The sequence below is a fragment of the Thamnophis elegans genome, chromosome 3 (genome assembly GCF_009769535.1).
Source record: "Thamnophis elegans isolate rThaEle1 chromosome 3, rThaEle1.pri, whole genome shotgun sequence".
Lineage (NCBI taxonomy): Eukaryota > Metazoa > Chordata > Lepidosauria > Squamata > Colubridae > Thamnophis > Thamnophis elegans.
The window spans coordinates 148311559-148338224 of record NC_045543.1 but is presented as its reverse complement, the minus strand read 5'-3'; the positions used below and the strand labels follow the sequence as shown (position 1 = coordinate 148338224).

The following is a 26666-nucleotide window of genomic DNA, read 5'->3' as shown; positions in this document are numbered from 1 at the left end:
AACAGAACAGAATAGAAGAGAATATATGGAATGGAATAGAATAGAATAGAGTAGAAGAGTTGGAAGGGACCTTGGAGGTCTTCTAGTCCAACCCCCTGCCTTGGCAGGAAACCCTATACTGTTTCAGAAAAGTGGTTGTCCAACATCTTCTTAAAGACTTCCAGTGTTGGGGCATTCACAACTTCTGGAGGCAATTTCTGTTCCACTGATTACTGTATATACTCGAGTATAAGCCTAGTTTTTCAGCCCACTTTTTGGGCTGAAAAAAGCCGCCTCGGCTTATACTCGAGTCAGTGAAAAATTTGCCCGAAATGGAGGAGAAAAAGGGGCGGGGCCATGCCGCTGGGTGACACTCGTGAATGGCCCAGTGCCCCTGTGAGTTTCCCCTCCCTCTGTGTCAGTTTGCCGCGCAGCGCGCACCGCACCATCCCCCCTCCTCACGTTCTAATGTAATGCAGGGCTGTCTTACGATTCCCCTTCCTCCCCCTCCTGCCGCTCTGCAACGATGTCCCACCTCCTCCTTGTTATGGCAAGCAGCCACATAGCGATGTCCCACCTCCTCTGGTACAGTGATCCAATGATAGGAATCACTGTGCCGTGTGTCATAGGAGGCGGGACATTGCTCCCGCGGCTGCACGGGGCATCATCATCACAGCGGGACATCAGCATCATGAGGTGAGTGAAGTATTTCATTGAATACACCGCTAGTTTACTGTTTTTCTTTGAAATAAATATTCAAAAACATTATTGGTATCTATTTTTATTTTTGAAATTTACCGGTAGCTGCTGCATTTCCCACCCTAGGCTTATACTCGAGTCAATAACTTTTCCAGTTTTTTGTGGTAAAATTAGGTTCCTCGGCTTATATTCGGGTCGGCCTATACTCGAGTATATACGGTAATTGCTCTAACTGTCAGGAAATTTCTCTTTGTTTCTAGGTTGCTTCTCTCCTTGATTAGTTTCCACCCATTGCTTCTCGTTCTACCCTCAGGAGCTTTGGAGAATTTGGGGAGTTCTAGTTCAGCCTTAGGCAAGAACGCTGGCTGTGAGTTTGGGCCAGTCCTTAGGAGATGATCATAAGTCAAAGACTACCTTTATTGGAAAGCATTTATGACCTGAAGCTGGACAGCAGAAATATCTTGAGATCATCAATTTCCTTTCTAGCTTCATTATGGAGAAACATCTCCCAGAGGATCCCCCTTGGGATCTTATTCTAGAGATGATGTCAAAGGCAATAACGAAGCTGTGAATAAGCAAGGAAGCGGGAGAAGATAAGAAGGATTCAAGATAAGCTCTCTCAGGACCTTCAAGTTTTGTTTTATTTTGGTTGAAAGTCAGAATTGGGAAATCTGAAACTCAAAAGCTTCTGGTCTTGGGAAGTGACTTCCTTCCTCCACTACCTGGACCGTGATTGCAGCGTGACACCTTAAGGAGAGATCTTAATCTTCTCGGCTATCGGTATAACTCACCTTCTGAAGGTTTTCCAGAAAGTGAGGCTTTCAGGAGGAGATCCGGGAAGGAAGGACAATCAACAAGACACCAAAAATTCCAGCGGAATCCCATTTCCCCCCCTTATTGGATCACATGACAGAATCGGAACACAGCTGGAAGGGAACTTGGAGGTCTTCTGGTCCAGGCCCCTGGTCAAGTCAGGAGACCCTATACCATTCCAGACAAGTGGCTGTCCAATTTCTTTTTTAAAGGCTGCACTGATGGAACACCCACAATTTCTGGAGGCAACTTCTGTTCCTCTGGTTAATATCCAGCATGACAGAATTGGAAGCGGACCTTGGAGGTCCATCCCCGTGCTGAAGCAGGAGATCCTATACTACTCTGGACAAATGGCTGTCCAGTCTCTTCTTAAAAGACTTCCAGTGATGGAGCACCCACAACTTCTGGAGGCAACTTCTGTTCCACTGGTTAATTGTTCTCACTGTTAGGAAGTTTCTACTTAATTCTAGGTTGATTCTCTCCTGGATTAGTTTCCATCCATTGCTTCTTATTCTGTCCTCAGGTGCTTTGGAAAATAGGTTGACCCCCCCCCTCTGTTCTCTGGGGCAAATACCCCTCAAATACTGGAATTCTGCTATCATGTCTCCCCTAGTCCTTCTTTTCATGAAGCTAGACATACCCAGTTCCTGCAGCTGTTCTTCATATGTTTTAGCCTCCAGTCCCCTAATCCTCTTTGTTGCTCTTCTCTGCACTCTTTGCCCTCAAGTGCTTTGAAAATAATTTGCCCCCCTCCTCTTTCTGGCTGCCCCTTAATTACTGGAATCCTGCTATCCTGTCACTCACAGTCCTTCTTCTCTCTAGAATAGCCAGACCCAAATCCTGCAACTGTTCTTCATATGCTTTAATCTCCAGGCCTTTAATCATCTTAGCTGCTCTTCTCTGAACTTTTTCCAAAGTCCCAACATCCTTTTTGTAGCATGGTGACCTTTATAAAGCCATACTAAGAGCCGAGGTGGCGCAGTGGTTAGGGTGCAGCACTGCAGGCCACTTCAGCTGACTGCTATCTTCAGTTCAGCGGTTCAAATCTCACCGGCTCAAGGTTGACTCAGCCTTCCATCCTTCCGAGGTGGGTGAAATGAGGAGCCAGACTGTGGGGGCGATATGCTGACTCTGTAAACCGCTTAGAGAGGGCTGAAAGACCCATGAAGCGGTATATAAGTCTAACTGCTATTGCTATTGCTATACTAATACTTCACGGATCCAGCAATTCTATTGAATCTGGAATGATTCTACAATGCATAGAAGGCTTCCTTGGCTTACGACCATGAGGGAGCCCATTGCTACGTGAGACGTTAAGTGATTCCCCACCTCCCCATTTTAAGACCTTTCTTGACACAGTTATTAATTGAATCACTGCAGTTGCTAAATTAGTCACATAGTTCTTAAGTAAATCTGGCTCCCCTGTCGACTTTGCTCATCGGAAGATTGCGAAAACAGACACTGAGGCCGTCATAAGTACAGGAGGGAGGGAAGGAAGGGGAGTAGGAGAGAAGAAACGAGGGAAGGAAAGAGGGAGGGAGGGAAGAAGAAGTAGGACCGTTGTAAGATAAGATGGATCTATGGGATGGTAAGAAAGCAATCTTCAAGTATATTGTCAACAGTAGGGAAAAATTGTTATAAATACATATTATTAATAACAGTTATGAGATCATATAATTGTGAAAGTATGTATGAAATTGATAAAATAAAATAAAAAACAAAAAACAAAACCATTTGCCAATCAACTGATTTTGACCACGGGACCCTGCAATAGTCGTAAGTGTGAAAACAGGTCGTAAGTCACTTTTTTCACGGTCATTGTAACTTTGAACGGTCCCTAAATGAATAGCTGTAAGCTGGAGTTGTGATGGAGTTGTAGTTCTCGGCCTAAATCATTTTTTTATTTCCTTATTTCAGGACTGGACTTAATTCCCCGAATTTACCAGCCAGCTGTGAGGTTCACACATCTCCAAGTTGTAAAGAACCGTCATAGGTACATGCCAGTTGCCAAGCATCTGAATTTTGATCACATGACCAGGGAGAGGTGGCAACTGTCATATATGTGAAAGATGTCACCAGTCACTTTTCAACTTCAAACGGCCACTAAATGGATGGTTATAAGCCAAGGACCAATAGTTCCTTGCCTTAATCATAAGTAACAGCCTAGTTCCATTCAGGTTAGAGTCTAACTTGCTAGAAATTCAAGAGAGACATATTCCCCTTTGTTGTAATTTCTTCACTATCATCTAGCAAAAATGTACCTCAACTATTGAAATATTTTGGAAAATATGATACAGCAACATATTGAATTGAAACATGAAATATTCCTGTTGGGGGTCTTACCAGAAACTTATAGCGAAGAAACTGTATATTTGATTATTATTCGTGTAATAGCCACAGCTAGAATTGCATTTGCACAAAACTGGAAAAGTGAAGAGATTCCTACAGAGGAGAATATGATAAGGAAAATATTAGAATGTGCAGAAATGAATAGATCAACACTGGCAATTAAGGAGAAAGAACTAACTGGTTATTATGCAATATGGGAAACATTTTATCGATGGTTAGAGAATAAATATAAAAATTAGATATAAAAGTGTTCTGACCCCCCCTTCTTCGCTCGTTAACAGACGACAGTCAGACAGACTTAAAAGGAAATAACTTTATCAGTCCTGGCTTTCGCTGGCTGAGAGCCCAAAATAAACATAAATAAAGTCTCTGGCAAGAAGATAACAGAATACAAAAACAAAGATCTCTTACGGCCAAACCAGCTGTACAGAAAGAAAGCAAATCACTTCTCCAAGTGTCTCTTTGAATCAGGTTTACAGAAAGCAAATCACTTATCCAAGTGACTCTCACAAACAAACCACGACCGATGAACGACGAACGTTGACTTCTGCAACCAGGGCGTGGCACCATCCGTCCTTTTATCTCCAGAAGGCCACACTAACGAGCCCCAGCTGCATTGTTATTCCTGCATCCCGACTCAACTCACAGCAAACTTCTGCTGAGTCACAACATAAAAGTAGATGAGTAAAATGTAGAAAATAATTAATAGAGTTAAGCGAACTAAGAAGAGGATGCAGAGTATCAGATATTTAATGCGTTGGTATTAAGATAAGAATAGATTAAATAATTAATGTGATTGTAAATTTTAATTGTCGTCGCACAAATATTTGTACCCAGACGATAACACCGTTTAATAGAAGATGGATTATTTGTACTAAAATAAAATTTAAAAAAATGAGAAAAAAAAGAAATATTTTCTGTAGCAGATGACAGGATAGCTGTCAAAAAAAAGTTCAGGGTGTGTTGATTGTGATTGTCACAGCCACTACCTGGAATTTTATGGATAGGTTATACTAAGGAATCCTTTTTTTTTAAGGCGTAATGTGGAATAACCAGAACATGAAAGAAAATTGCTTTCTCTTGAGCAAATGGTTGTTATCAACCACAAATTGCGGAGCAGATAAGAAAAACATCTTTTGCTGAGAAACAATTTTCAATTTCTGGGAAGTGTTGTCTTGCTAATTTGCTGGAGTTATTTAAAAGCATCCAGAAATCTATCCTCAGAGATAAGTTTCCAGTAGAAGATCTTTAATTTCTAAAAGCTTTTGACTACACCTCTCAGCAAAGTTCTTGGAAACATTTTTACAGTTTTGGAAGAAATGAAAAATTCTAGCTTGGATGAATGGGCCCCAAATATGCTTTAAAAAACCCACAATGATAGTGTTAAGATCACTTTCTTAAAACTGGAGTTCACTTAAGGCTTAGGGAGACGTGTGAACCCAGGGACTGTGTCTTCTTCAACCAAGTTTGGTTTAACTTTAAAAGGTTTAGAATTTTAAGATTCTGCAGCCGCTGTTCGGTCAGTAGGAAAGAGGCAAATTGACTTTCCCTCGGAGTTGCTTTCAAATAAATCGCTTTGGAATGGCCGTTTCTGCTTCATCCCTTCTGGCCAGGGTTGAGATCACCCCAATCCCTTCCAACCGGCACTAGCCGGTTCCTTTGATCAGGATGTCTTGCATTTTGCAGATCTGACGGTACGGAGGCAACTATAGGAGCAGCCCCCATGAGTCACGCACGGACGATAGAAGCTCAGCAAAACTTGCACAACTCCACAACTTCAGGGCCCTTGAGCCGGTGACTCACGATGTGGTGGTTTTCCTGCACAACACCTTGTGTTGTGTCACACTCTAATTTGAGCTAGAGTTGAATGGGTCTAGGCCCACGGATGTTCAGCTGGGGTTGAGTCAGACCTAAATGGAAGGGTTCCTTCAAGACCGCCTCCTAAAAACGCTGATGCAACATGTAGTTCCCCCCCCCCCCCCCGTCTTTGATTCATGGGTGAAGTTTTTACTTCCACTCTCAAATGATGCCGGTCCGTGTCTTAGCCAATGAGTAATTTGGTAGGAAATTTGCGATGTCCACAGGGGAGGTCAAGATGTCGGCTGCGGCCAGGCAGTCCAAATGTGCTTCCTTTTTAATGTGCATCGTGAAATCTGGTGGAAACCGGTTGCCGTATTGACTTCTGTGATGTCTACCAATGCTCCCCAAATTATGTCCTCCAAAAGATACAATTGATTTACAGTAGGAGTGTCCAACCTTGGTCACTTTAGACCCGTGGACTTCAACTCCCAGAATTCCCCAGTCAGCAAGAGAATAGATGGATGGATGGATAGATAGATAGATAGATAGATAGATAGATAGATAGATAGATAGATAGATAGATAGATAGGAGAATTCTGCGAGCTGAAGTCCACAAGTCTTAAAGTGGCCAAGATTGGACACCCTTGGTTTACAGAATTAACAGAGCTGGAAGGAACTTTGTAGGTCATCTAGTCCAACCCCCCGCCGCGCAGCAGGACACCCTACACCATTTCTGACAGATGGCAGTCAAGCTTCTTCTTGAAAGCCTCCAGTGATGAAGCTCCCACAACTTCTGAAGGCAACTTCTGTTCCCTGGGTTGATTGTTCTCACTGTTGAAAAATTTCTCCTTATTTCTACGTTGAATCTCTCCTTGATCAGTTTTCATCCATTATTCCTTGTCTGACCTCCGGGTGCTTTGGAGAATAGCTTGACCCCCTCTCCTCCCTGTGGCAGCCCCTGAGAGATCGGAAGACTGCTATCACATCTCCCTTAGTCCTTCTTTTCATTAAACTAGACCTACCCAGTTCCTGCAACCGTTCTTCGTATGTTTTAGCTTCCAGTCCCCTAATCATTTTTGTTGCTCTTCCCTGTGCTCTTTCTAGAGTCTCCACATCTTTTTAATAGTATGGTGACCAAAACTGGACGCATTACTCTAGGTGTGGCCTTACTAAGGCTTTATAGAGTGGCATTGGTACCTCCCTTGATCTTGATTGTATCCCTCTGTTAACGCAATTTAGGATAGCGTTGCCTTTTTTGGCTGCCGCCGCACACGGTTGCCTCCTATTTAACTGGAAGCAGTGGAGGTGTGTCAAGTGCTGGAAGGCCCTCACGGTACATGCAGCGTGACACGAGACACCTAAGGCCCGAAATAAGTTACATCCAGCCCCACGGAAATTGTGAATGTTGCCATTTTTGTTTTTAAAGTGTTGTCTTTGTCCAGTTTTCCCCCTTCCCTTGTCTATTGTGAGCCGCCCAGAGTCCTTCGGGAGTGGGCGGCATACAAGACAAATAAATACAAATACAAATAATAGGATGATAGCCACCAGATTGGAAGTTCTTCTCCACATAAGGACCTACTTCAACTGCAGGTCTAATACTTCCGTGTTTCGGTGTAAGATATGTCGCACATGGGATATCTCAGCACTGCAGCCAAACCACACCACAAGGCTGCCCTGATTTTGCACAGAATGGTGTGTGCTGGATGTTTGAGAGAATTGGGGCTGGAGATATTAATAACCTCCAGATATTAAGGGGGACTTCCCGCGCACAACAGAGGCCAGCGTGGTGCACATCTTGACATGTTCAACACTAGGATGGTCGTTCATCCCAATTCGCTTCTCTTTGGGGTTTTGATTCAGATTTGCATCGTCTGGATTTGGCATAAGAGGTCATCTTTGATGTATGACCACAATTGACCCCAACATCTGCATTGTTGAGTAAGTATGAACCCACAATGCAGTGAATCGGCTTAAAACGCACAATAAAATGCACAATGCAACACACAATAAAAATGATGAATAAAATTCGATTACATGCGGGCAGTTATTATCATGGCTAAAGTTATGGGTGTTTTTCTATGAATTTGACCCACAAATGCTGCCTTCTTTTTTTACTCCGTGAGAAATAGTAAAATAAACTGCCAAGCGAGGCTGCTGTTGAGTGAGTTTTGCCTCAGTTAATGACTTTTCTTGCCACCGTTGTTAAGTGAATCATCGCCGTTAGTAACCTGGTTATTAAGTGAATCGGCTTCCCCTTCATCAGAAGGCCGCAAAAGGGAATCACGTGACCCTGGGGACACTGCGGCCATCATAAGTGTGAAACCATTAGCCAATTGCCTGAATTTTGACCACGGGACCATGGGGATGGTGCGACGGTCGTAAGCGTGAAAAGAGGTCGTAAGTCACTTTTTCCAGGGCCGTTGTAACTTTGAACGGTCATTAAACGAATAGTTGTAAGCTGGAGTTGTGACGGTCTTGGGCTAAATCATTTTTTATCTCCTTTTTTCAGGACTGGAATTAACTCCCCGAATTTACCAGCCAGCTGTGAGGTTCATACATCTCCAAGTTGCAAAGATTGAGAAGGTGAAGGTGAAGATTCCCCATACACACCTGTGCTAGTCGTCCCCGACTCTAGTGGGCGCTGCTCATCTCCCTTTCAAAGCCTAAGACGCCTCCTTGGTCCTGTGGCCGGCATGACTCAAAGCCGAAGCCGCATGGGACGCTGTTCCCTTCCTATCAAAGGTGGTCCCTGTTTTTCTACTTGCATTTTTTACCTGCTTTTGAACTGCTAGGTTGGCAGAAGCTGGGACAAATCATGGGAGCTCACTCCGTTACGCGGCGCTAGGGATTCGAACTGCCTCACTGCTGACCTTTCTGATCGACAAGCCCAGTGTCTTAGCCACTGAGCCACCATGTCCCTTTTCATTAAACTAGAAATTAAATTCCAGCAACTGTTAAATTAAATTCCAGCAACGGTTCCTCATATGTTTTGGTCTCCAGTCTCCTAATCCTCCTTGTTGCTCTTCTCTGCATTCTTTCTGGAGTCTCCACACCTTTTCTACATCGTGGCGACCAAAACTGGATGCAAATATTCCAAGTGTGGCCTCACCAAGGCCTTATAAAGTTGTATCAACACTTCATGTGATCTTGATTCTCTCCCTCTGTTGATGCAGCCTAAGATTGCCTTGCCAACCTCCAGCGAGAATGAATACCACGCCTGAACTCTGAGCTGTCTCCCAAAATATTTCTTGTTCCGGTGCTGAGGAATTGCCTGGGAAAAGCTTCACCGAAGCTTCACATCTGCCTGGCCTGGTGGTTCAGTCAGACACTGAGCTTGTCAATCGGAAAGGTCGGCAGTTTGGCGGTTCGAATCCCTAGTGCAGGTCTCCTGCGTGGGGCAGGGAGTTGGACCAGATGACCTCCAAGGTCCCTTCCACCTCTCCTACTGTTTAACATCTCTCCAAAGTCGGAGCCAGAGTGGTATTATTAAAAAAACATACCACTCATTAATACCAATATTAAAAAATAAAGTTTTATTATTCTTATACATATTGTGTGAATGGTTTGATTCCTGGGTGTCATGCACTTCAATACAAACAAATGTAATAGTATTATTCCTAATAATTACGTTTCATTTTTAGTTTTACTAACACATATCTTCTACTTTCATCCTTCAATTCTAAACCTTCTCATAGTTCTCCCATATGTTTTTACTGTTTTCCACCTCTTATTTCTACCTTTATTTTAGTCCTTTTTTTCCTCCTTCCCCTATCATTCTTCCTTTTTTCATTATTCACTATTTCAACATACACTTCTAACATCAATCATGGCCTTTCAGGCATTTAATGTATATTCCTTGTTAGTCATATATTTTACATACTTAATATTTTCCCAACCCTTCAATCCTTATGATTCTGCTCTTAATACTCTTGTTTCCACTGAAATATGTTCCTTCCTTGCCTAATCTCAAATTACTTAATCCAGCTTTTCACTGTTAACCACATCTTTATACATATTTAATAATGCCCTTATTCAAATTCCATTTATCTAACTTACAAACTATGTTTCAACCTATATAATTCTAATAATAATAACATACATTACACTGCTACCTTAATATATATTCAAACCTGATTCCCCCGCCCGCACTTGACGTGATCCTGATTCCTGTTAAGGAAGGTTGGGTTTATCCCTAGACGATCCTGGTTTTATCCTGGGTTTGAAATCCTCAACCACCCTGGGAAGTTTGGGGATTAAATTTGGCAAAAGGCCAAACACCCTGCTTGAACCAGTGTGACTTCAGTCTGTGTGTGCGTGTTTGTGTGTATGACGTTGCTGACAAGAAGGGGAGAAAAGGAAGGGAGAAAACCACACACTCTGTGCAAGGCTGTGCAGTGGGTGTGCCAGGGCATGGGTGTGCACTAGAGGCAGCCACAGGGCAGAGGAGGAAATGGGGCGGATCCAGGTTCTCTCCACCTGCTTATAAGCTGTGGAAGGTTTGGATTCTGAGCATCAGCCCTCCGAGAGAGCTTTGGCTAGCAAGTTCAGAGCCAGGCATCTTCCAGGCTTCTTCCACACCTGTATCGTGAGCTCCAGGCGCCATGGGGAGGCAGAAGGAAATGCTGACGGCCCTTGGACGGAGGCTGCAGATCAGGAATAAGTTGGTCCGGCAGGCTCTGGCAGAATGCCTGGGCACCCTCATCTTGGTGGTACGTAAATGGACGGGGACTGGGATGGGGAAGGAGGGAGGAGGAGGAGGAAGGGAAGCGAGAAGGAGAAAAAGGAGAGAGAAGGAGGAGAAGGAAGAAGGGAAGCGAGAAGGAGAAAAAGGAGAGAGAAGGAGGAGAAGGAAGAAGAGAAGCGAGAAGGAGAAAAAAGAGAGAGAAGGAGGAGGAAGAGAACAAGAAGGAGAAAAGGAGAGAAAAGGGGGAGGAGAAGGAGGAGAAAAAGGAGAAAAGGAGGAGGAGGAGAAAAAGAAGAGAAAAGGAGGAAGGGGAAAAGGAGGGGAAAAGGAGAAAAGGAGGAGAAGGAAGAGAAGAAAAAGAAGAGAAAAGGAGGAGAAAAGGAGAGAAAAGGGGAAGGAGGAGGAGGAGAAAAAGGAGAAAAGGAGGAACAGAAGAAAAAGAAGAGAAAAGGAGGAGAAGAAAAGGAGGGAAAAGGAGGAGGAGAAGGAGGAGAAATGATGGTAGTAGTGGAGAATGAGGAGGAGGAGAAGAATGAAGAGGAGAGGGGGAGAAAGAGAAGAAAAAGGGAAAGAAAGAAAAACAAGAAGGCGAGGAAGAAAAGGAGAAATGAGGATTTGTAGCGGAGGACGAAGAGGAGAAGGAGGAAGAGAGGAGGAAAAAGAAGAGAAGAATGGGAGGGAAAGGAGAAGGAGAAGGAGAAGGAGAGGGAGAAGAAGAAATGAGGGTGGTGGTGATGGAGGAGGAGGAGAATAAGGAGAAGAGAAAGAGAAAAATGAGAGAGAAAGGAGGAGGAGAAGGAGAAGGAAGGGAGAAAGAGAAGGGGAGAAAGGAGGGTGATATTGGAGGAGGAGAAGAAAAAGAGAAGAGAAAGAGGAGAAGAATGGGAGGGGAAAGAGAAGGAAGAAGGAGAAAGGCATAGAAGAAGGAGAAGGAGGAGAAAGAGGGGAATGGGAAAGAGAGGAGGAAGAGGAAGCTTTACCCTCTTTAGCACAATGAAATGCCCTGATGGCGTATAGTACAAGTACCCTGGAATAATTCACCAAAGATCTACTTGCTCTGTTCACACGAGGCAAGAATCTTGGTTAATGTTAATCTTGGTTTGTTTTTACTCTGGCTGAATATCTATCCTAGTGACGTCCAACCTCTTTGGTTAACTTTGGGTGGAAATACTGTTCTAACCTAGGAAACTGGCTTGCTTAAGGACGAATGTCAAGACTGTTGTGTGAATGGTTTTCTCAGTAGTTGTGCCCAGTACGGATTGGCTTCCAAGAAGAGAGGAAGAATAGAAAATCATTTCTAAAACTGAGTATTTTGGGGTTTCACAGAGCTCAGCTAAACCACGGTTGAAGAGTTCTGTCTAATTGGAAAGTTTGCACATGGGGTGTCAAAATCAAAAAGTGGCCAAAGTTGAATTTCTGGAAAGAGTCTTTCCAGCTTCTTCGAGAATTGCTTCGGGGTTTGCTCCGCATTAGCTAATATTTAGGCAAGGGGAATCTAACCTTGCCAACTTTAAGACAATTGGACTTCAGTTCTCAGAATTCCCCAGCCAGCTATCCTGTGGGGCTGAAGTCCACAGGTTTTGTGAGTTCAAGACCCGTCTTAGCCATGATTTTTGCCATGTTGGGTGGGTGACTTTGGCCCAGACACACACACACACACACACACACACACACACACACACACACAACCCAACCTACCTCACAGGGTTGTTGGTGCTGACAATGCTCTTCGCAACTCAATGGTTCTCAACCTTGGCCACTTAAGATGTGTGGATTTGGGAATCAAGTTGAAGTTCCCTTTGGACGTCTGGGTGTTGAAGTCCACACATATTATAGTTGCAAAGCTTGAGAAAGGAGGGGAGGGAGGAAAGGGTGGAGAGACGGGAAGGAAAGAGAGAGAGAGAAAGGGAAGGGAGGGAGAGAGAAGAAGGGAAGGAAGAAGAAAGAGAGAGAAGGAAGGAAATGAATGGAAGGAAGGGGGGAGAGAGCAAGGGAAAGGAGGAGAGAGAGAGTGGAAGGGAAGGAAGAAGAGAGAGACAAAGGAAAGGGAAAGGAGAGGAAAGAGAGGAAGAAAGGAGAGAAAGAGAAGAAGGGAAATGAAGGGAAGGAAGGGGAGAGAGAACAAGGGGAGGCAGGAGAGCAAGGGAAGGGAGGAGAGAGAGTGAAAGGGAAGAGAAGAAGAAGAGAGAGAGAAAGGAAAGGGAAAGGAGAGGAAAGAAAGAGAGGAAGGGAAGGAGAGAAAGAGAAGATGGGAAATGAAGGGAAGGAATAAGAGAAGGTTTGGAAGGGAGGAGAGAAAGCGAAAGGGAAGGAAGAAGAGAGAGAAAGGAAAGAGAAAGGAGAAGAAAGAGAGAGGAAGGGAAGGAAGGAGAAAGAGAGAGAGAAGAAGGGAAATGAAGGAAGAAGAGAGCAAGGGAAGGAAGGGAAGAGAGGGAGCAAAAGGGAAGGGACAGGAAAGAGAGAGGGGGGGGAAGGAAGGAAAGAAAGAAAGAGGAAGGAAGAGAGAGGAAGAGAAGAAAGGAGAGAGAGGAATCCGGCTAACTTCGCAAGCTAATTCCCATGAATAAACCGGGGCTCCTTCGGTTGAAGTTTTGGTTGAGAGCAATCACCTTGGTGCCACCATGCCATGCGTTCCCCAAACATCCCGTTTGTCATCGGTTGGCAAACCCGTGCCACGTATTTCACCACCTCAGCCCTATTTCTCTTACTCTGGATTGTAACTGAACCGTTGCTTACGGACAATTAGGGCGAGCCTCCCGATCGGGACGCAGATTGGCTCACTTTGGATGCGGTGGCCCAGTGGCTAAAAGGCTGAGCTTCGTCGATCAGAAAGGTCGGCAGTTCGGCGGTTCGAATCCCTAGCACCCGCGTAACGGAGGGAGCTCCCGTGACTTGTCCCAGTTTCTGCCAACCGAGCAGTTCGAAAGCAAGTAAAAAAAAATGCAAGTAGTAGAAAAACAGGAGAACCACCTTTGGTGGGAAGGGAGCAGCGTTCCCTGGGATCTGGGAACCTCTGAGTATTTTTAATCCCTCCCTGGGCCGTGAGTAGGGTGACGAAGGAAGGCTGAGTCTTCGTTTTCCTACTTTAAGAAAACTTTCCTAAGAACCTCGGAGGGAGGCGCAGCAATATTTACACACCCACAACAATCGGAGTGGCTTTCCCCAGGGTTTGGGATCCCAGCTCCCTAACTCCATTGGGAGAAGGAGGTGGGGAGCGGGGGGGGGGAGGTCTCCCCCCTCCTCAATTCAAGGCACTGCAAAAATGTTTGCAAAAAAAGCTGAAAACAGCTGCAGCAAGGAAATAGCAGGGCGTTGTTGCGATCGGGGCAAACCATGCCCGTTTGCACCGATATACCCACGCCGTTCATGCGTTGCTTCTTTCATCTACCCACTAGTCCCTTGCGCAGAGCCATTCCTGCAAATTAATGGAGCTGAAGCCCGTTATCATTCTCGATTCTATTGGGAGCCGCCCAGAGTCTGCTATAAGATGGGCGGCTGTGTAAATCTTGTAAATAAATCTACGGGAAGATTTGTAGGTGTGGGACCCTTGGTTCTCTCTCTCTCTCTCTCTCTCTCTCTTTCTCTCTTTCTCAGCTGGGGGGTTGGCTTGCAGATGTTTCGTGACCCAACAGGGGGACATCATCAGGGCTAGAAAGGAGTGGGATTTGCGGAGAAGGGGAGGAGGAGGAAGAGGAGGAGGAGGAGGAAAACTGTGGGGTCCTTGGAGCTTTCCAAGTTGGTTTTCTTGCAGATATTTCATAACCCAAGTTGGTAACATCATCAATGCTAGAAGGGAGTGGGGTTTGCAGAGAAGGGGAGGATGAGGATGATGAGGAGCAGGAGGAGGAGTGGTGGTGGAGGAGGAGGAAGAGGAGAACTGTGGGGTCCTTGGTGCTCTCTGAGCTTGGTGGTTTTCTCACCAATATTTCATGACCCAACTAGGTAACATCATCAGTGCTAGAAGGGAGTGGGGTTTGCAGAGAAGGGGAGGATGAGGATGATGAGGAGCAGGAGGAGGAGTGGTGGTGGTGGAGGAGGAAGAGGAGAACTGTGGGGTCCTTGGTGCTCTCTGAGCTTGGTGGTTTTCTCACCAATGTTTCATGACCCAACTAGGTAACATCATCAATGCTAGAAGGGAGTGGGGTTTGCAGAGAAGGGGAGGATGAGGATGAGGAGGAGCAGGAGGAGGAGTGGTGGTGGTGAAGGAGGAAGAGGAGAACTGTGGGGTCCTTGGTGCTCTCTGAGCTTGGTGGTTTTCTCACCAATGTTTCATGACCCAACTAGGTAACATCATCAGTGCTAGAAGGGAGTGGGGTTTGCAGAGAAGGGGAGGATGAGGATGATGAGGAGCAGGAGGAGGAGTGGTGGTGGTGAAGGAGGAAGAGGAGAACTGTGGGGTCCTTGGTGCTCTCTGAGCTTGGTGGTTTTCTCACCAATGTTTCATGACCCAACTAGGTAACATCATCAGTGCTAGAAGGGAGTGGGGTTTGCAGAGAAGGGGAGGATGAGGATGATGAGGAGCAGGAGGAGGAGTGGTGGTGGTGAAGGAGGAAGAGGAGAACTGTGGGGTCCTTGGTGCTCTCTGAGCTTGGTGGTTTTCTCACCAATGTTTCATGACCCAACTAGGTAACATCATCAATGCTAGAAGGGAGTGGGGTTTGCAGAGAAGGGGAGGATGAGGATGAGGAGGAGCAGGAGGAGGAGTGGTGGTGGAGGAGGAGGAAGAGGAGAACTGTGGGGTCCTTGGTGTTCTCTGAGCTTGGTGGTTTTCTCACCAATGTTTCATGACCCAACTAGGTAACATCATCAGTGCTAGAAGGGAGTGGGGTTTGCAGAGAAGGGGAGGATGAGGATGATGAGGAGCAGGAGGAGGAGTGGTGGTGGTGGAGGAGGAAGAGGAGAACTGTGGGGTCCTTGGTGCTCTCTGAGCTTGGTGGTTTTCTCACCAATGTTTCATGACCCAACTAGGTAACATCATCAATGCTAGAAGGGAGTGGGGTTTGCAGAGAAGGGGAGGATGAGGATGAGGAGGAGCAGGAGGAGGAGTGGTGGTGGAGGAGGAGGAAGAGGAGAACTGTGGGGTCCTTGGTGCTCTCTGAGCTTGGTGGTTTTCTCACCAATGTTTCATGACCCAACTAGGTAACATCATCAGTGCTAGAAGGGAGTGGGGTTTGCAGAGAAGGGGAGGATGAGGATGATGAGGAGCAGGAGGAGGAGTGGTGGTGGTGAAGGAGGAAGAGGAGAACTGTGGGGTCCTTGGTGCTCTCTGAGCTTGGTGGTTTTCTCACCAATGTTTCATGACCCAACTAGGTAACATCATCAATGCTAGAAGGGAGTGGGGTTTGCAGAGAAGGGGAGGATGAGGATGATGAGGAGCAGGAGGAGGAGTGGTGGTGGTGGAGGAGGAAGAGGAGAACTGTGGGGTCCTTGGTGCTCTCTGAGCTTGGTGGTTTTCTCACCAATGTTTCATGACCCAACTAGGTAACATCATCAGTGCTAGAAGGGAGTGGGGTTCGCAGAGCTTGGTTCTTTTCTTGCAGATGTTTCATTACCCAACTAGGCAACTTCATCAATGCTGGAAGGGCTGGGTGCGTTGCTCTCTGTTTATACACTAATGGCTTCCCTCATCAGTGTTGGTGTGAACGTTCTTGGTAATTCCTTGATTTGGCTGTTCTTTACTGAGATGGTAAGCAACCAAGAACGGAGAGCAAAGGGACCTTGGAGGTCTTCTAGTCCAACCCCCTGCTCAAGCAGGAGACCCTCTACCATTGCAGACAAATGGCTGTCCAACCTCTTCTTCAAAACCTCCAGTGAGGGGAGCACCCACAACTTCTGGTGGCAAGCTGTTCCACGGATTAATTGTTCTCACTCTCAGGAAATTTCTCCTTTGTTCCAGGTTCGCTTCTCCCCTGGATTACTTTCCATCCATTGTGTCTCATCTTGCCTTTCGGTGCTTTGGAAAATAGTTTGACTCCTTCAGTCTTTGTAGCAGCCCCTCAAATATTGTATAATTATTGTATAACAACTATTCGTAAATAAGCATTACTATTATTGTATAATAAACATAGTTGCATGGCACAATATAGTATAGTATAATTGGCTCATGAAATGTTTGCAAGAAAATAATTGCAGACAGAGAGCTCTAAGCCAGTGTTTCTCAACCTTGGCAACTTGAAGATGTCCGGACTTCAACTCCCAAAATTCCCCAGCCAGCGAATGCTGGCTGGGGAATTCTGGGAGTTGAAGTCCGGACATCTTCAAGTTGCCAAGGTTGAGAAACACTGCTCTAAGCACGCCCCAAATAAAGTCATAAATACATTTGAATCCCACTTAACCCTAAGACCTGAAATGGGAATTTTCAGCATAAAATCTGGTCCCAGAGTAGATAATGCCTATTATTTTCCAGACAGCTGCTCTTCTATTAGTAAACCAATAGCACGTACGTGCCTGATCACTTCCTTTCTCTACGTGTCAGCTTCTACAAAGCTAAAAGTGTGCGTTGAACTGGGTGAAGCATTGATAAAAAGACAGCTCCATCAAATTGCCACATTTTCTGATGATTTCGAACCATTTCAAGCAATGAAATGGGGAAATAAAGTTCAAAAGAAAGAAAGAAAGAAAGAAAGTTCAAAAACTGAAGTATAAATTTTAGAGGATTGGGGAAAGAAAGACAACACTTTAGAAGATAGGCTAAAGATACAGAAGGATCTTGACAAACTTGAACATTGGGCACTATCTAATAAAATGAAATTCAGTGGTGAAAAGAGTAAGGTTTTACATTTAGGCAAGAAAAACGAAATGCACAGGTACAGTATAGGTGGTACCTGGCTCAATAGTAGTAACTGTGAAAGGGATCTTGGAGTCCTAGTGGACAACCATTTAAATAGGAGCCAGCCATGTGCAGCAGCTGCCAAAAAAGCCAACACAGTTCTAGGCTGCATCAACAGAGGGAGAGAATCAAGATCACATGAAGGGTTAATACCACTTTATAAGCCCTTGGTAAGGCCACACTTGGAATACAGCATCCAGTTTTGGTCGCCACGATGTAAAAATGATGTGGAGACTCTAGAAAGAGTGCAGAGAAGAGCAACAAAGAAGATTAGGGGACTGGAGACTAAAACCTATGAAGAACAGTTGCAGGAACTGGATATGTCTAGTTTAATAGAAAGAAGGACTAGGGGCAGTCTTCCAATATCTCAGGGGATACCACAAAGAAGAGGCAGTCAAACTATTATCCAAGGCACCCGAGGGCAGGACAAGAAGCAATAGGTGGAAACTAATGAAGGAGAGAAGCAACTTAGAACTGAGGAGGAATTTCCTGACAGTTAGAACAATTAATCAGTGGAACAGAAGTTGCCTCCAGAAGTTGTGAATGCTCCAACACTGGAAGTCTTTAAGAAGAGATTGGATAGCCATTTGTCTGGAACGGTCTAGGGTTTCCTGCCTAGGCAGGGGGTTGGACTAGAAGACCTCCAAGGTCCCTTCCAACTCTGCTATTATATTGTATTCTATTGTATTGTATTAAGAAAGAAAGAAAATTCAAAAACTGAAGTATAAATTTTAGAGGGTCAGGGAAAGGAAGTTTAAAAGTTCGAAAGTTTGAAAGAAAGAAAAAGAAAGAAAAAGAAAGAAACTTCAAAAACTGAAGTGTACATTTTAGATGGTTGTGGGGTTTTTGGGTGTGTGTGCACGTGTGTGGGTTGTTTGCCGGAGACACAGCTCTGGAAGATTGAGGCACTCTGCACATGGGCTGGAAGAATTCTCACCCAGCTCTGAGGAACCTACTGTGTGGAATTCCTTGGAGCCCTTTTGATATATAGCCCTGACATAATTCAAAAGTTGATTGGATGCATACCGTAGATATCTTGAGTTTTCACCCTGGATAATTAACTGGCAATCTGACAAAGAAAGAAATATTTGGCCAGCAATGGGGATAATAAAATTATCTCATATCTTCCCCCAAGGCCAAATTCCGAGAAGGTAATAGAGTCGTTTCATTCCTTAGAGCAACACAACAAGTAATTTCTTAGGTCTCTGCAAGACAGCAGCTTCACGCCATGTTCTCTTGCTCAGAGCCTTCAGCAAACTTCTCTTGGCTTCTGGGTTTGCCCTAAATGTTATTTGAATCCCTTTTGGTTTTGAGTTAAGTCAGTTTGGTGGTCTTTACGGGCCTCTGTAGATCTTTGAGGTTAAAATGTCTTTTGGAGACCGGAGGGCAAAACATATAAAGAACGGTTGCAGGAATTGGGAACGTCTAGTTTAACAAAGAGGATAGCATAGAATGGAATAGAATAGGAAATATGGACTGGACTGGACTGGAGTAGAATAGAGTAGAGTAGAGTAGAAGAGAAGAGAAAATATGGAATGGAGTAGAGTAGAGTAGAATAGAATAGAAAATATGGAATGGAGTAGCATAGAGTAGAGTAGAGTAGAATAGAGTAGAGTAGAAGAGAAAATATGGAATGGAATGGAGTAGAGTAGAGTAGAAGAGAAGAGAAGAGAAAATATGGAATGGAGTAGAGTAGAATAGAATAGAAAATATGGAATGGAATGGAGTAGCATAGAGTAGAGTAGAGTAGAATAGAGTAGAGTAGAAGAGAAGAGAAGAGAAAATATGGAATGGAGTAGAGTAGAATAGAATAGAAAATATGGAATGGAATGGAGTAGCATAGAGTAGAGTAGAGTAGAATAGAGTAGAGTAGAAGAGAAGAGAAGAGAAGAGAAGAGAAGAGAAGAGAAGAGAAAATATGGAATGGAATGGAGTAGCATAGAGTAGAGTAGAGTAGAATAGAGTAGAGTAGAAGAGAAGAGAAGAGAAAATATGGAATGGTATGGAGTAGAGTAGAGTAGAAGAGAAGAGAAGAGAAAATATGGAATGGAGTAGAGTAGAATAGAATAGAAAATATGGAATGGAATGGAGTAGCATAGAGTAGAGTAGAGTAGAATAGAGTAGAGTAGAAGAGAAGAGAAGAGAAAATATGGAATGGAATGGAGTAGAGTAGAGTAGAAGAGAAGAGAAGAGAAAATATGGAATGGAGTAGAGTAGAATAGAATAGAAAATATGGAATGGAATGGAGTAGCATAGAGTAGAGTAGAGTAGAATAGAGTAGAGTAGAAGAGAAGAGAAGAGAAAATATGGAATGGAATGGAGTAGCATAGAGTAGAGTAGAGTAGAATAGAGTAGAGTAGAAGAGAAGAGAAGAGAAGAGAAGAGAAAATATGGAATGGAATGGAGTAGAGTAGAGTAGAAGAGAAGAGAAAATATGGAATGGAGTAGAGTAGAATAGAATAGAAAATATGGAATGGAATGGAGTAGCATAGAGTAGAGTAGAGTAGAGTAGAGTAGAGTAGAGTAGAAGAGAAGAGAAGAGAAAATATGGAATGGAATGGAGTAGAGTAGAAGAGAAGAGAAAATATGGAATGGAATGGAATGAAGTAGAGTAGAGTAGAGTAGAGTAGAGTAGAATAGAATAGAATAGAATAGAATAGAATAGAATAGAATAGAACAGAACCGAACCGAACCATTAATCAGTGGAACAACTTGCCTCCAGAGGTTGTGGCTGCTCCAACACTGGAGGTTTTCAAGAAGAGATTGGACAACCATTTGTCTGGAAAGGTATAAGGGTTTCCTGCCTGAGCAACGGGGTTGGAATAGAAGACCTCCAAGGTCCCCTCCAACTCTGTTATTCTCTAATCCCAAATCAATCGATCAGTGGAACGATTTGCCTCCAGCAGTTGTGGCTGCTCCAATGCTGGAGGTTTTCAAGAAGAGATTAGACAACCATTTGTCTGGAATGGAGACGTCTTTGGACAGCGCTGGCTCTTCGGCTTTGAAATGGAGATGAGCACCATCCCCTAGAGTCAGGAACAACTAGCACATATGTGCGAGGGGAACCTTTACCTTTGCCTTTAATTCGCACAATTGTTTTTGCAAAATCAGATTATGCTTATTTGACATAAACCAAGCTTCGGTGTTCCCCCCCCCCCCGGAGCCTAGATGGCTGGCGTTGTGTTGGAAAACACAACACTACCAAACCCTTAGAGAACGCCTGCTTTCTTGCCCAACCCTGGGTACAATTATCCTGTCTCTAGAAAGATTTCCCCGGTGCCAAGTTTAATTAACCAAGCTGAGCAGGGGAAGATCTCTATCGCATCCCCAGCAGAAGAAAAGAATCGCTTGGAAGCTTGGAGGGGAAAAAGCAAAAGGAAAAAAATAATAATTTTGGGGCGCGCCTGATGCTAGACTTAAAAGGGACCCCTCCCTGCTGCGCCTCTTGGAACAGGGGCGCTGAAATCTATTAACAGCTTTAATGAATTTGGGAGAGCTGGAATATGGGAAGATTAATTTTGGGAGGAACCCAACTGGGCATCCTCAGCATTTTACGATCCCGTCCCCAAGGCAAGGAACACAAGCAGGATTCTGCAGGTGTTTTTGTCTGCGTTCCCCACCGCAACCCCCCCAGGCAAGGTGGAGTTGCTGTTGGAAAGGGAGATGGGAAAAAAAAAAGATGATTTAACGCCAGTGTTGCAAGAAAGACCTCCTGGGGTTCGTGCGGGTACATGCTCTTCCCTTGCCTCTTATTAGTCTTAGTTTTGGGGAAGGGCGGTGTCACCGGGATGAGTTCGGGTTCCCATTGGTCTCCGAGCACCATTCAAGGTGCTGGTTATCACCTTTTTTCTTTTCTTTTGATAAATGTGTTTTTATTTTTTTCCATTTTCATTTCGTACAGTCACATATATACTGTGCATAACCGGGGCCATATAACATTAAACAATAAACACAGCCATTGAAGAGTATTCGGCGACTTCAGCTGGTCCAGAATGCGGCCGCGCGAGTGATAGTGGGTGCACCACGTTTCACCCACGTAACACCTATCCTCCGCGAGCTGCACTGGCTGCCTGTTGGTCTCTATAGGTGCTGGTTGTCACCCATAAAGCCCTTCATGGTACTGGACCTGGGTACTTGAGAGACCGCCTACTGCCAATTACCTCCACTAGACCGATAAGATCCCATAGATTAGGCCTCCTCCGAATTCCATCAGCCAGCCAATGTCGACTGGCAACTACCCGGAGGAGAGCCTTCTCAGTGGCTGCTCCGACCCTCTGGAATGAACTCCCCGTGGAGATTCGAACCCTCACCACCCTTCAGACCTTCCGCACCGCCCTTAAAATCTGGCTGTCCCAGCAGGCCTGGGGCTAAAGACCCTAACCCCGCCCGAATGGTATGACTGTTGTGCTTTCTTTTAATAATGTATTGTCTTATGTCTATAACTTGTTTGTTACCCCTTCCCCCCTGAATTGTGAGCCGCCCTGAGTCCCCTCAGGGAGAAGGGCGGCATACAAATAAACTAATTCCAATTCCAATTCCAATTCCATTCCTCTTGTCAACAATACCCCCCAAAATAGAAACCCAATGTACCTCTTTGACCCTCCATACACCCTTTCTTTCGCCCCCCTCCAACTTTCCATCTTCCCTCCATCATTCCCCTCTACCCTACTTCCCCTCCCCCTCTACCACTCCTCTCCCCCAGTACACTCCCTCCCTTCCTTCTCACCCTCCCTCCCATCCTCTCTCCCACCCTCTCTACCCCTCTTTCTTCTTTCCCTCTACTCCTCCCTTCGGTGTATTTATACTATCTGTTAATATATTCAGCTTGTCCTATTTTTACAGTGAAATTAAAGAGCAACAGTATACAAGTGCAGTCGCGTTACTTTAAAATCTAACACATACTATATATCCCCCCTCCCCCTCCCCCCTAACACCCCACCTCCCTTCCCCCCCCCGACTTCCCAGAGCCCGTACACGGTATAGGTTCTGGTTATCACCTTTAAAGCCCTACATGGCCTAGGACCCGGATACTGCGAGACCGTCTTCTGCCACATACCTCCCTTAGACCAATAAGATCGCACAGGATGGGCCTTCTCCGGGTGCCTTCAGCGGGGCAATGCCGGCTGGCGGCGCCTAGGAGTAGGGCCTTCTCTGTTGCCGCTCCGGCCCTATGGAATGAGCTGCCCCCAGAGATCCGGGCCCTACCCACTCTCGTGGCCTTTCGCAAAGCCATTAAAACCTGGCTTTTCCGGCAGGCCTGGGACCGTTGACCTCTTGATTGAGGTCCAGCCCCTCTCTGATTGGGTGTATGTTGTGCTTTTTCTTAACTTTGTGGCGTCTCATCGTTTTAATTCTTTTTTTAATAATTTTCATTTCTGTAAGCCGCCCGGAGTCCTTCGGGATTGGGCGGCCTAGAAATTCAATAAATGAAATAATGAAATGAGTGCAACCTGGATAAGGACGAGGTTGGGACCCAAGGTTGGCTTCGTTCCTGGGCTTTGCAAACTCTGGTTTTGATTTTTGCTTGGTTTTGGAGCCTGCTGAATGACAGCAGTGAGACCTGACGGGTGGAGAGCATGCTGGAGAATCCAGATTGAGGTGGGCTACAGCAGGGCTGTCCAACCTGGGCAACTTTAAGAGCTGTGGACTTCCAAACTCCACAGGTCGAAATCTGGAGTTTGAAATCCACAAGTCTTAAAAGTTGCCCAGGTTGGACACCCCTGGGCTAAAACCTTGGAGGCATCTGCTGGAATCTTGACTTTGAGTCTCCTTTTTCTAGAACTGTTTTACGTACATTATACCATTATGGAAGGGTGCGTCCCTTGAGGTGGAAAGTTAGAAGGTTAATCTAGATGTCTTCATGAAATGAAGGACCGAGGGAAATTTCCTGACAGTGAGAACAATTAACCAGTGGAACAGAAGTTGCCTCCAGAAGTTGTGAAACCCCCAACACTGGAAGTCTTTAAGAAGATGTTGGATAGCCCATTTGTCTGAAACGGTATAGGGTTTCCTGCTTAGGAAGGGGGTTGGACTAGAAGACCTCCAAGGTTCCTTCCAAGTCTGCTATTGTATTCTATTGTATTAACTTTGGGAAACCTGCAACTAGAACTGTAAAATTAGCTCACCTTAAGAAATGCTGGGTGTTTGAGTTGATGAGAGCTTCCGTGGTAGATCTTAAGATGTTTGAGTTGATCAGGACTTCCGTGGTAGATCTTAAGATGTTTGAGTTGATCAGGACTTCTGTGGTAGATCTTAAGATGTTTGAGTTGATGAGAGCTTCCGTGGTAGATCTTAAGATGTTTGAGTTGATGAGAGCTTCCGTGGTAGATCTTAAGATGTTTGAGTTGATCAGGATTTCCGTGGTAGATCTTAAGATGTTTGAGTTGATCAGGACTTCCGTGGTAGATCTTCAAAGATTCCAAGGCCATGGACCGCTTAATGAAGTTCAGAGGTAAAACAGTTTGGAATAAGAGTGTTTGAAGGACATGGTGAAACCATCAAGGTAGTTGGAGAGTTCTGGGAGTTGAAGTCCACACATCTTAAGGTTGTTGAAGTTGAGAATCACAAGCTTAGATAATGAGATGGTTATATCCAATGCAGTGACTTTGTCAGTCTTCAAAGGGCAGCTCTATGTGGAAAGTGACATGTGTGTTGTTTGCAATTATAATGTCCCATAGCACGGGAAATCTTGGAGATGTTGAACCGGTGTGGTACACTACAAAATTGTGTTAATACCACTTTGTAATGTCTTGGGAAGGCCACACTTGGAATATGGCATCCAGGTTTGGTCACCACAATGTAAAAAAGATGTGGAGACTCTAGAAAGAGTGCAAAGAAGAGCAACAAAGAGGATTAGGGGACTAAAACATACGAAGAAAGGCTGCAGGAATTGAGTATGTCTAGTTTAATGAGAAGAAGGACTAGGGTTGACATGATAGCAAGGTTCCAATATCTCAGGGGTTGCCACAAAGAAGAGGGAGTCAAACTATTCTCCGAAGCACCTGAGGGTAGAACAAGAAGCAATGGGTGGAAACTAATCAAGGAGAGAAGCGACTTAGAACTGAGGAGAAATTTCCTGACCATGAGAACAATTAATCAGTGGAACAAAGTTGCCTCTAGAAGTTATGAATACTCCAACACTGGAAGTCTTTGAAGAAGATGTTGGATAACCTTTTGTCTGAAATGGTATAGGGTTTCCTGTCTAGGCAGGGGGTTGGACTAGAAGACCTCCAAGGTCCCTTCCAACTCTCTTATTCTAAACTCTAAACTCTAAAATTGAATCTTTACAATACAATAGCAGAGTTGGAAGGGACCTTGGAGGTCTTATAGTCCAACCCCCTGCCTAGGCAGGAAACCCTATACCGTTTCACACAAATGGCTATCCAACACCTTCTTCAAGACTTCCAGTGTTGGGGCATTCTTGGGTAGGTGGGTGGAGATGAAGTCACACAAATAAAGACTTCCTGTCTCAAATGGTGGATAATGGATACTGTCAAGGTTTGAATCCTGGGAGATGAAGAAATCGGCGTCAAGAAGTCACCATCCATTGAGGAGGGCAGAAATGACATTCTTACCTAGCCTTTTCCAGGGAGCTGGGTAAATGGATTTAGTATAACTTTATTTCTACCCAGGATCTACACTTTCTTTTAAAATTTTAATCTAAGGACCACCTGAGCACAAAACTAACAGAGAGACGAGACCAGAAAGAAGCAGGACTGATTTTAATTTTTCCTGCCATAGGCCAACTATTTTTTTTTTTTTAAAAAAATATCCTTTGGCGCTTTTAATAATGCAAAATCATTTTACAAAAATGCTCTGCTTCTTATGCAGGTGTGGTATTCACTTACTTTCCTTACCGGTTCGCAAATGTGAGTGCTTGCCCACCTCCATGCATGCTCTCAGCCTTCCACGCATGGGCTTTGATTGCGCGCATGGCTTGCACGCATACACACGGCTTGAAAATGTGCCTTAATAGGACGACATACAGCCGGGATGGGCGGGCACGATTTTCACTACCAGTTCGGGCAAACCGGTACAAACCGGCTGAATTACCACCTCTGTTTATGTTGCCCAAAGATTTCCAGGGGAGGATGGCGCAGAAAAAGAGAACAGACTCCCGGGCCCTTGGGCGAAACCTACTACCAGTAACTTTGGTGGAAATACAGTATTTGGGGCATTGATGTGCATTTTGCAAAGCAGGAAATCAAGAGGGAAGCAGTGAATTAATTAGGATAGGGAGAAATGAATTATGGGGCCAAGAACCTTAGTAAGATCACACCTGGCATCCAGCCTTGGTCATCACATTATAAAAAAGATGTTGAGACTTTGGGAAAAAAGGATGATTAGGAGGCTGGAGGCTGAGATATATGAGGAACAGTTGCAGGAATTGGGTATGGCTAATGAAGAGAAGGACATAGCAGTCTTCCAATATTTGAGGGGCTACTACAAAGAAGAGGGGGTCAACGTATTCTCCAAATAAGAAACAATGGATGGAAACTAATCAAGGAGAGAAGCGACCTAGGACCAAGGAGGAATTTTCTGACAGCGAGGACAATTAACCCGTGGAGTTGCTTGCCACCAGAAGTTGTGGGTGCTCCTCCAACACTGGAGGTTTTTAAGATGAGATGGGAGAGCTGTTTGTCTGAAATGGTATAGGGTTTCCTATCTGAGCAGAGGGGTTGGACTAGAAGACCTCCAAGGTACCTTTCCTACTCTTGTTACTCAGTTCCGTTCCGTTTCAGTCTCAGCCTTCATATTTGGACTCAACGTTGATTTATTGTCCCATTTTGCAAGCCATTCTTCTTCAGCCGTTCTCACCTTACAACCATTGTGTTCGACAACCTCAAACACGAAGGAAGTTTTGAATAACTCAACTCCTTTGGCAATTTCCCGTCGAGCCCCGTTGTAATCGCGTTGCGCCGAAGCCAAGCTTACGGAAGGCTGCCTACGAGAAATCTTATCCTATCCACGCCCCTCTTGAAAGAGGATAGGATTGTCTGACATCAACATGGCAAAGAATATGATTCAAAGTCCATTTTTTTTTTGTTTAAAGCTCAAGGACAAACAGCTATTTTTTTAATTCTCTGCTATAGTGAAATTTAATCAGCTTGCCAGAGGAAGGAGGAAGAAAGTAATCGGAGAGCAAACAAGGCTTGATTGCACAAGAACTGAGCTAAAATGGAAACTTTTTTTATTTTTTATTTTCCTGGTTTCTGTGTTACTTAGAAACTCTCCGGGAGAAAAAAAAATGCTATGCGGGTTGTCCTTGACTTACGACCACAATGGACCCCAATAGTTCTGTTGCTAAGCGAGAGGTTGGTTCAGTGAATTTGGCCCCATTGTATATGACCTTTCTTGGCCCCGTTGTTAAGGGAATCACTGCAGCTGTTCAATTCGTAAGACGGTCGTTAAGTGAATCCGGGCTTACGCATTGGCTTGTCTTGTCAGAAGGTCGTCAAAGGGGGACCCCCGGAGCAACCGTCGTAAATATGGGTCAGTTGCCAAATGTCAGAA

General features: G+C 44.8%; 2 protein-coding genes across 2 annotated transcripts in view; both read left to right on the top strand.

The window, feature by feature from the left end:
• The window catches only part of NOL6 (nucleolar protein 6), a 79332-nt gene extending 70471 nt beyond the window's left edge, over positions 1–8861 (top strand). The window contains exon 24 of the mRNA XM_032213915.1: positions 8814–8861. Within this exon, the coding sequence (XP_032069806.1) occupies positions 8814–8861 (48 nt within the window). The remainder of the gene's footprint in view (positions 1–8813) is intronic.
• A 1309-nt stretch (positions 8862–10170) lies between these two features.
• LOC116505452 (aquaporin-3-like) overlaps positions 10171–26666 on the top strand; it is a 31223-nt gene continuing 14727 nt past the window's right edge. Inside the window, exon 1 of the mRNA XM_032212684.1 lies at positions 10171–10349. Coding sequence (XP_032068575.1) covers positions 10242–10349 — 108 coding nt within the window. The 5' untranslated portion in view covers positions 10171–10241. The remainder of the gene's footprint in view (positions 10350–26666) is intronic.